We start from the raw sequence: 11,422 nt of genomic DNA, 5'->3' as shown, positions 1-11,422 counted from the left end.
ATGACCACGGAAGACATACTCAAGTCTTTCATGCTACAGTCCAACAAGCTCATGGAGCAGAACAATCAAAGGATGGAGAAGGTTGAGATAGATGTGCAAAGTATGGCCACTCATCTGAAGAACATCGACACACAGATCATCCAGATTTCCCAGACTGTGAGTACAATTACGCAATCGGGAAAATTCCCTTCGAATACCATCATAAATCCCAAAGAATGCAAAGCCGTGCATCTAAGGAGTGGCACTGTTTATGAAGCTCCCTCACTGCCTGCGATCATATCTGATACCGTTCTTGAGCCCAAGGCTGCCGTGGCAGAGAAGGAAAATGAGGCTGAAAAGGAGAATACTGGCACCACTTCTGGAGTAAAAGTGCCATTCCCGCAGGTACTGAATCAGAAGAAGAAGAAGAAAGATGAGCAGTTCACTCGATTTCTGGACATCTTCAGAAAGGTGCATGTGAACATTCCTTTGATCGAGGCACTGCAGCAGATGCCTAAGTACACTAAGTTTCTGAAGGAGGTGATAGCCCTGAAGACCAGTTGGGGGCAGGTTGACACTATTAATCTAACTGAAAATTGCAGTGCTCTGCTGCAAAGGAAACTGCCTGCCAAGCTGAAGGACCCTGGAAGTTTCACTGTCGACTGCCTCATTGGGGGCTATAAGGTGGAGAATGCTCTCTGCGATCTAGGCGCGAGATTAATTTAATGCCACTATCAGTGTTCAAGCAACTGAACATCGGTACTTTGAAGCCCACCTCAGCCACACTACAGATGGCAGACAGATCTGTCGCATATCCAGAGGGCATCATGGAAGACCTACTGATTAAGGTCGGGGAATTTATTTTTCCCGTCGACTTTATGGTCTTGGACATGGAAGAAGACAAGGGAGTCCCCCTACTGCTAGGACGTCCCTTCCTTGCCACTGCTGAGGCAAATATAAACGTGAAAATGGGAGAGTTGACAATCTTCATGGGAGAAGAAAGTCAGATGTTTTCCCACAAACCGAGAAGCATGGATGGAAGAACTGAGGAGTGCAAAGTGGTGCGTCTGAAGCACCAAGTGATTACTGAAGAAGGAGGATCGAGTGCAGTCAGAAAAGTGAAGCAGAAGGACTTTTATGAGCTTCACATGGAGATGATGGCTTCCACTAACTCGGAGCCAATAGCATGGATCGATGCAGACCATAGTTGCCCTTTACCGATGCACTCGGTGATCATTACTGAACCCCCTAGGATGGGGGGTAAAATACCAACTGCTGCCAAGGGAAGAAAGACAACTGCTCCAACACTGAAGGAGCCTATCTCGAGAGAGACTGAAAAGTGGTGGCTCACCAAGACTTGGAACGATCTATTCCCTCATGGAGGCAACTCTGGGATGAAAGGGGATCTCGGTTGATATGTAGAGACGTCGGGCATACGACGGTAAAAAGTTGCGCTACCATGGGAGGCAACCCATGGAAGGTATCTTTTATTGTTTTATGTATTTATTTTGGTGTGGTTGCTAAGCAAGAATCACCTCTCCACCAACGTTTCAAATTTATGTCTTTGCGTAGCTTTGAATAAGTTTGGGGGGTGATATGGTGGATGGTGAAGTTTACAGTTTTTATTGTTTTTTTTAGTTTAGTTTTGAGTAGATTTTTTATTTTCTTAGGATTTTTTAGTTGAGGATGAATAACCTCCCTTGGATAAACTTGAATAGGGGTGGAGAATAATAGAGTTAAATTCTGGCATATGTGTTGGATGAGTTGCTTATGATGCTTAAAATTCTTCGAAAACTTGTTGATACTTTTAAGCATGCTTGTATGTTCTATTGTGAACTGATCAAAGTGAATTGCTCGTTGCCTTGTCCATTGCCTATACCTAGTGAGATTTGAGCATATATTTTTAAAATGTGTGATTTATCGTCAATATGTTATATGTTTCTAGAACTTGCTCGCGATCTTCCTTGAGTCTGCATAGTGAATATAGAGATATGAAGTGACGTTAGGCCATCTATTCTAGCCTATTAAGACCTTCACCCTAAAATACAAATTATATGAGAATTCCTTGCTAGCCAAGTTTGAGCCTAAAAACCTTTTTCTTTGATAGCTAATCAAGGGGGGATGTGTACCTAAAAGGATAAGTTTGTGGGAAGAGTTGTGATTTGGTAAAAGAGTTTAGTTGAAAATCTTGGGAAGATGGATGTATACCTGATTATTGAAAAAGGAGTTGTAAAAAGAAGAAAAAAAAGAATAATTTGGTTGTATAAGCTAGGCAAAGCCTAGAGGAGTTATAAGCTAGACGAAGTCTAGAAGTACGGAAAAAGCCAAGTTTGGAGGAAAATTGGTAGATGGCAAGAGTCTATTAGACTACTGAGGAGTTGATATGATTAAGAGTTGGAGTATTGTAGTTCTTCGGGATTATGAGTCACTTTAGCCAAATATTCCTCACCTAACCAAAAAGCCTACATTACAACCAAAATGTAAGACCTTTCAGATCCTTGAACTATAGTCACAACATAGTAGATGAGAGGTTAAATTTCGAGCAAGCTTATGGTAAACTATGCATACTTGATTGATCTGAGAGCTATTTCTTGCCTATACACTTTTTAGAGTGAGTGATTACACATGCATATACATATCGTGTGAGAGGCAATTTGACAAGGTTGCATACGTGAAAGTAACTCGAAGCAGTGATCAGTTTGATGTGCTTATGTGTGAAGTCGTTGATACATGATACATTTTTATATACTGAGGCAATTATGATATCCGACTTATATGCACGAGTTTATATTTAGTTGTCTTCTGTCTCTTGTTTGAGGACAAACAAGTGATTAAGTTTGGGGGAGTTGATAAACTCAGATTTTAACTGTTTTATTGGATATTAAACATGATCTTTTGTGTGCTTTCATTACATTATCTTAGAGTTTATGTCCATATTTCACTATAAAGGTGCTTTGATGAGTTTATCTAGTGTTTGAAGTTAAAATAGGTAAAAAAATGGTCAAAATGAGCCAAGCCGAGGCTGGGGTCTGCTTCAAACGTTAATCTGCCTACCAAGATTGGGTCCAAATCCTATTTTGAGACTACCATTGTCTTCATCATCGAAAGATCTTTGTGTGGGTACCTCACACGCCCCAATCGGAGTTCGGATGAGAGAGATATGGCCGATCTACGAAAGCCGCGCGCGACTGCCTGGAGTGCTACCCGACCGGGTGGATTTTATGTTGAATAATTCCACCCGGCCGGGTCGCTAGTTTTGTTCATGAAGACTCCAGAGAGTTCTACCCGGCCGGGTGAATTTCCTATGCAATAATTCCACCCGGCTGGGTCCGTCAATCTGGCGATTTTTTAATGCCAGACACGATTTTTAGGAGAGAAAATAAGAGGCAAGAGCTAGGGCAACAAAAGACATTCTCTACGAGCCGCAAAAACACACACACTCTCTCTCTCAAGAACTCTTGGAAGAAGATTGAAGATTCAAGCTTCGATTCCTCCGCCAATTGTAATTCGTATCATGGTTTCCTCTGTTTTTCTTAGTTTCTTTTTGTTTTCTACTTTGAATATGAGTAATTAAACCTTTCATGTAGAATTCTTAGTGAAGATGCATTGATTCATAGTTTTAATCCAATTAATTTCATTTTTATCTTGCTCTTGTAATTGTTTGAATTATTCTTGTACTTTTTCCTATCAATTGCTTGATCACCAATTGGGAGTGTAGGCTTTCCTAGAGTAATCGGGAGATGAAATAATTAATTTTGAAAGAGGAATAATTCACACCTTTATTCAATAAAACTCGGGAGAGTTGAGATTCTGAGTGGGATCATTAATCTAATCAAACTGTTAGGAGTTAGGTCTAAGAATTAGAAGGGGACTTCAATTACTACACCCAATCTACGGATTTCTCACCTCGGGAGGGGGTTTAATCTACAATTGTGATTGATTCAATAATTCTGGAGACTTTAAATGGTAAATCTGTTTTAATTGGGTTAGGCTATGAGTTGTGCATCGGATCCTTGAATTCTGCATATTTCTCTATCATCTTATACAACTTGCTTAATTGCTTTCTTGTTAATTGTTCTATTTTATTCTCTGAATTTACATGCTTTTAGTAGTTGTTAGTTTCAAAACCAAATTTCCTGATTGTCTTGATAGTAGTTGAAATTTTTTCGTGGTACTTAGGTTTACACTTAATTGTCTCTGTGGGATACGATATACTCTTGCTTGCTATTTTCTACGATAACCCCGTACACTTGCGGGTATTAATTGGATAAAATAAAGTTGAGTCAATCGGCTAGCCGATCGGAGTCCGTGCAATAGCGGACTAGCGATCGGCTAACGGTTTAAGTCTGTAGATGAGAGCTCGTCCTACTTCGGGACGTCCGTCACATTAGCCTAATGCAATAGTGGGCGTCCCCACGCCCTAATCATTAGTCCGTGCTCTAGTTCGCTATTTAAAAATAATATGCTACATATGAACTTTTTACGTGACCACCACATTGAAGGACGGAAGTAGAATTTTAAAGAAACCCGTGCTAAATTTAAAATAATATTAGTACAATATTTAATTTAATTTTTATTTATAATATTCCATACAATAGTAGTTTTTAGGAGACGCTAAATTTTAATTGTATTAGATAGATTATGATGACTTTACGCTATAAATAATGGTCTTGTTATTATTTTCTTTTTGAAAAATTATTTTACTAATATTTGGAGCACTTGACATTGACAATTTTTGTATGCTCTCCTAATAAACATGGAAGAGGAGTTTTTAACTTCACCAATCACCACCAATATTTTTCATAGTAAAAAGAAGTATATAAATATTCATATTATTGAAAAAATAGACTAAAGAAATATTCTAAATAAAGTATACACTATAATATTTAGAAGATCACAAAAATATTAAATATGATGCATGGGAACTTAGAATATGATAGAATATTTATTATTGCATCTTATTAATAATGAAAATAGACTAAAGAAATATTCTAAATAAAGTATACACTATAATATTTAGAAGATCACAAAAATATTAAATATGATGCATGGGAACTTAGAATATGATAGAATATTTATTATTGCATCTTATTAATAATGTGAAGCTGTAAAAGTTAGATTTAATAAAGGAGTACTCCGTAATTAGTTAGATACTTAGAAATTTGGGCTCCCATTCCAATCACTAAACCCTAAAGACTCAAGCCCAACATAACATATACTTCTTCCGTCCCATGTTACTTGAGGCGTTTCTTTTCGGCACGAGATTTAAGAAAGTTGTGTTTAATGAGTTAAATAAAATAAAATAAAGTAGAAGAGAGGATAAAGTAAAAGAGATGACAGAAAGTAAAGTAAAAGAAAGAATAAAGTAGGTTTGATTAGATGTTTTGTTTTTAGTCAAAAAGATAAATGACTCAAGTAACTTGATACAACCCAAAAAGGAATACGACTCAAGTAACTTGGGACGGAGGGAGTAGTAAATAATAGCCCAGTAAGGCTATCTTTTTCCCCGACTCAACTTTCTCACACGCACAGCTGCAGAGCGGCGATGGCAGCCAGGGCGGGGAAACTGGGTCCGGCACCGGCCAAGCCCCCGCTGGAGTGGCAACTTGGTCAGTGTTAGGTCCATCCCTGACTACATTCATTTGAAGAATGTATAACGTTGTTTGTTTTGATTTATATATTTAGTTTGATTCTAGTATAAAAAAATGTTAGAAATTTTTAATTTCACAAATTCGTAGTAATCAAAGTTCGATTTGCTCGTTTTCTCTATAACTTCAAATAAATGATAAAATAACAAATTGAGCTTTGATTTTTATGAATTTTGTGAAATTAAAAATTTCAATAACATTTTATAATGTAATAGAATCAAACTAAATATATAAAATAAAACAAATAACGTTAAACGTGCTTCAAATGACTGTGGGTGCCCACATAAGGTGTGTAGCCTATCATTTTCCTATATATACATAATCACATCTTAACGCATAACTAGAAATCAAATCTCAACCATTAGATAAAAAATGGAAGGATGAGATTGGATTAATTTTAAAAACACGAAAGTTATTTTAAGGGCGTTTTGGTTCATTCCAATGGTGTTTTAGTGCATTTTGAATAAATCGTAGTATGTGTTATGAACTAAAACACCGTTATAGTGAAGTCTGTGTATTCAAATATGAAAATTTTAAAACTTAATCTCAATCTTCCATTTGTTGATATAGTGATTGAAATTTGGTGTCTAATTGTACACTAAAAGAAGTAGTGGATTTATAACACTACTACCCATGTATATATACATATGTAAACCGAAAATAATAATAAATGTGGCCTTCAGATACGCGCGTAATCATTCCTTAGTATATAATCCACGACTCATGATCATGTAGTTGTAGGTTCGTTAATTGTTGGAAAATCCTCTGGCATTGATTATGTTTTGAATTTTGATTCAATGTCAAAACCCTTGAATAATCCCAAAGTCACTTGTATTAGGCTCTTCACGTGACATGCCATAAACAGTGGTAAAATCCATTTTCAATGTTTTAATTATTGACTTAATGCGTGGCTTAGCCTCCTCAACACTCGCATTAGGTAAACTAACTTGTCCTACAGTTCAAATAGACACCCATTTTCAACTTTAAATGTTCTAAGATTCAACAAGTGAGTTTAGCATCTTCCTCATAAGTCCATTTTCATATCTCTACCGATTTGAGTAGGTAGAATTATTAGAATAATTAAATGAACAATTGCATAAATCTTTCTATGATGATTATCTAAGATTAACGGAGAAGGAGTAGAAACTGTAGAGCGGAAGCGTACCTTGATCCATCTAGAATTGGACGGCGTAATTGCTTTGCATCGGTTATGGATCTTCCAGACGATAAGAGATGTCATTCACAATAGTTTGCCAAGAGATTACAGGGATATTGAATCGTTCTTCCGTGGACCATAACCCTAGCTATTTATTAAAATATAAACCTCTTTATTTTCTATTCGGTCCCTCATCAAATAGAAAATCACATATGGTATCTACACTTATTTCCATCAAATAAATGCACTTTTAGCCCAAACTTAATCTTTATTGGATCACTTTAATTGGATAACTGAAAGATAATCATACACATTAAATTAGTCATGTGGAAGCCCAAATTTCTAACAATATCCATTCTATGCAAAGCAAAAATAAAAAAAATGAATATTGATCTCTAAAATTATAAACTTTGGTCCAATTATGCTATTTTCCATAAACTTTAAAATGGTCTAAAATATTACAAACTTTACATTCCACATGTTATTTTCTAACCTGACCCGAATAAGATATTTTTCGGCAAAAACTTATTCTACGTGACAAATCGTGAAATATTTGTAATATTTTAAACAATTTTTAAAGTTTGTGGCAATCATGATAAAATGTCATGTTGATTTAATTGTGCCGAGCAGAATAAAAAGGTCATGTACACAAATTGGATATATCAATCCCGCTGTTTTTGTAACATAAGGACTCACCTAAATAAGAGAACGACTTCATTTACTTGATTCTGCATTAATTATGTTGGCGAATCACATTCACAATCCTAAACAATATATTCCTCGGTTCCTAAACAAGTTTCATATGATCCACAAATTTGTTGGACTTTATATGTGGAGTCCTATCATATCCTATTCGTAGGGTTTGTAATTTTGTGTACAATGTTAATTTATTAGACTATTTACTAGAGTTGATTTTTTTTGAAAATTACCAAAATTTAGGGTGGAAAAAAAATCATCCTTAAATTGAGGATACAATTATCTACTGCATCTTATTTTTTTGTTTTTCTATTATGATTTCATTTGCATCATTTATTTTTAGTTAGAACACCGAGAATGATGACGTGTTTTAATAGACAAGTGATATATTTAGATATACAAATTAACATTAATTAAAAAAATATCCTTAGCTATTTTTATTGTAGTGTAGTAAACTTCAATACTCTTGTCTAAAGTGGATAAAATGTAGAGTATTTGCATTTATCATATTATTTTTTGTTGTTTGGGGAAAACATCAATAAATTTAATATGTTGATAAATAACAATTGAATGGATGCAATTTTTACATGCTGAATGATGGAATGATGTAGGTTTTGTGTCCCACTAAAAGATGGTGTAGTAAGTATTGAGTTGTAAGATTACATTAAAAACAATTCAAACATGTGTGTAAGATAAAAATATACTCTGTAAGTATTTTCCACAGTATCTTTCCTTAAACAAAATTTTTTGGAGTAGGATCCTCTGCGGTGGAGGAAATGCACAGCATGGTGTTGTGGCATAAAACGACGCCGCATTGCCTTTTGTTTACTTGGCTGATTACTAAAACTTACTTTTGCCTTTTGTTTACTTGGCTGATTACTAAAACTTACTTTAGTTAATAGATGTTGATTCGTTATCATACGGAGGAATTAATTATTAATTTACAACTTTGGTTTTTTTGGCTAATTATTAACACTGGATTTTTTTATTCCCTAGTTTTATTTTTCCACTCTTATTAAATTATGAAAATCATACAGTAACTATTTTTGTTAAATATTTAATTTATTTTTTCCATTATTCTTTAGCAAACAATCAAGTTTGTCAAATAATAAATGTTTAATAGGTTCCTAAGAGTAAATTAAAAACATACTAATATTGTTCTTTTAATTTATTAATTTTTTAATTCAATATCTACTTTGTGAAATCTTTTCAAATAAAAAACTGTTGTGAGATTTTATGACATACTCCCTTCGTTCCAACTAAATTGAGTCAAAATTTTTTGGTATAAAGATTAAAAAATTGTATTGAAAAATAAGAGATGAATAAAGTAGGAAAGATAAAGAGAGAGTAAAGTAGGTGATGGAATAAAGTAAAATGACTGAATGTTTGTTTTTTGCCAAAAAAGAAAATGACTCAACTTAGTTGAGACATTCTAAAAAGGAATACGACTCAAATTAGTTGAGACGGATATATATATATATATAGGGATATATTCAGATCATTTTTCTATCTTTTGTTTTATGCCACATCACCATGCTGTGCATTTCCTCCACTGCAGAGGATCCTACTCCGAATTATTTTCACCACATATTTTAACTTGTTGGAGAGGTTGGGAGTTTTTATTTCTAATTATTTTTAAGGTTAAACAATTTTTTTTTACAAAATATTTACGTGGGACTTTGGTCATCCAACTATATTTCCAATCCAATGTTTTCATGAGCTAATTTTTACATTTCTTCGAAAAGATTAGAATTAATTTGGCTTATTTTACATTTTACATTTTACATTTTACATTTTACATTTTACATTTTACATTTTACATTTTACATTTTACATTTTACATTTTACATTTTACAATCCGCCGATGAGGCTAATGAAAAGGCAAAAATATGTATACGCCTGTTGAGAAGCCCAACGGTCACAACTTAATTAATTGATACGAAGAGTATAATATTAATACATATGGAATGATGGTCGGCTATTTATAAAGAAACACGATATAGATAGAGTGGCCCACAAATTTTAGATCCAATATTGTAGGGTTTAATTAGGCATAAATTAAGACCAGGCTGGCTTTCAAAATTGCATAATGATCTGCTGATTTTAGAAATTTATACTACTTTGATATAATGATATTCGTGTTTTTTCAATTAATTTTTTTAAATAAACTAAAATGAACTAAAACGATCTAAAAAATAAATTTTGTATGATCCAATAATGAACCTTCATATTTTGATTCTACAGTTCTATATTAGAAATTAATTTTGTTTATATCACAACTTTTTCTATATCTTTATATATTTACGTACTACTCCACATTACAAATATATCTATAATATTGTACTCCATGTTCGCTATTAGGAGTCCCATGAGTTGCAGATCTAGATGCATCTTCTCACAAACATAAATTTGAAAATTTTACTATTAGTTGAATGGGGTAAAATTTAGACGTAGGTTAATACACTTGAAAAATGTAAGTATCTGTTATCATATACTCCATTTTACTATTAGATGCGGGCGGGGACCCAAGTGCTGTCTGACCCGTGGTGTTATTGATTCTCTTATGATCCAACGCCTGTGTATTAACCTATTGATCATCATGATTCATGCATTAAAATTGTGAAATCGATCATTTCAAGTAATTAAACACTGCAAATAAATGACTAAATTACCCACTTACTAGTCACATGAGAAATATGTTATCAATTCAGAAATTTTAGGACATGTAGTATGACTAAATTCATTTTGAGTCCAGCAAAAAATAGAATTCTGGTAATGCCACAATAAGATCGAGATGGCATGTGGGAGCACCACCTAGTCCACCTCCATGTTGTTGCGATGATAGATGGATAAAAAAAGAATATATATTAATGAATTATTTTATTTTATTTAAGTGGATTCACTAATTTTAAAAGAACACCTATCTCAGTATTAATACTCGAAATCAGCATTGGCTGAATTCCAACAACCTTATTTCAAAGTCCCAACTCTCAAGGTATACCATATTATAAAGAGGAGTGATGCTAAACAACCACACAAGGGTATAAAAGTAAATTTGAGTGTTCATTATATAATAAAATATTAATTGCAGTTAGTGGACAAATTAAAAAAACCTTTATTATCCTTCAGCCTATTTTCGATTTTTTGTAATCTGCATTCTTTTCATTTTCAAATTTGAATTAAAGTTACATGCATTAATTACATTTTATAGTTCCCAAAAAAGTAAAAAATCAATACACAAATCTTGAATATAAGTATTGTGGAAACAACCGTATGACAAATCTTTAATTTACAATAATATGAAATAATGTTGCTATTACTCCCATAGCAACCACCATATAGCAATATTCTGAAATAATATTTGCTATACTACTAGTAGAAGTTAAAATATTCATACACTAGAGAATTTCCATAAAGTTTAGACGTTTTTTTGGGAGAAAATATTCATATACTAATAATAATTTTTATAACTCATTTCATCATAAAAATATGAAATAAGATGCCGATAATTTCACAAAAATAATTTCCATAACTTAAACCAGTAATTTCTTGATTATTAACTTTTGCAACGTTACAATCAAACCTCGATGTAAAAAATAATCACACGATTTTGACTCATATATATAATATTTTAAAGATATATTAAATAATATTTTCTTCATAAATATTAGAGTTTTTAGATCGATTCACTTTAATATGCAACAATATATTATCAAATAAGTTATAAATTGCTAAATCAACCATATATACTTAATTATTATTAGTCTCTTCCAATTAATTTAATCAAACAATAATGTTATAAGTCAAAAGGTCGGATGAAAATAAATCACTGGTTGAATTTTGCAATATTAGTTTTCGAGCACATTAAAAAACCATCTAACCAAATTACTAGGCCTATCTATTTTACACCATTAGATCTCAATCAAGATTATTATAGTATACT

The 11,422-nt window shown here is 33.2% G+C and overlaps 1 protein-coding gene across 1 annotated transcript; it reads left to right on the top strand.

Annotated features, from left to right (window-relative positions):
- Positions 1-705, top strand: LOC121749282. The gene has a single exon (XM_042143867.1). It carries the CDS (start codon positions 1-3, stop codon positions 703-705), a length of 705 nt encoding a protein of 234 aa, XP_041999801.1.
- The last annotated feature ends 10,717 nt before the right edge of the window (positions 706-11,422 follow it).

Source organism: Salvia splendens, chromosome 9 (assembly GCF_004379255.2).
Source record: "Salvia splendens isolate huo1 chromosome 9, SspV2, whole genome shotgun sequence".
In the NCBI taxonomy this organism is placed as follows: Eukaryota; Viridiplantae; Streptophyta; class Magnoliopsida; order Lamiales; family Lamiaceae; genus Salvia; species Salvia splendens.
The sequence above is the reverse complement of the archived record's forward strand: the minus strand, read 5'-3'. Positions and strand labels throughout refer to the sequence as shown.

Bases quoted from the DNA above. Each gene is read 5' to 3' on its own strand.
- LOC121749282 (XM_042143867.1), top strand. From the start codon at position 1: ATGACCACGGAAGACATACTCAAGTCTTTCATGCTACAGTCCAACAAG.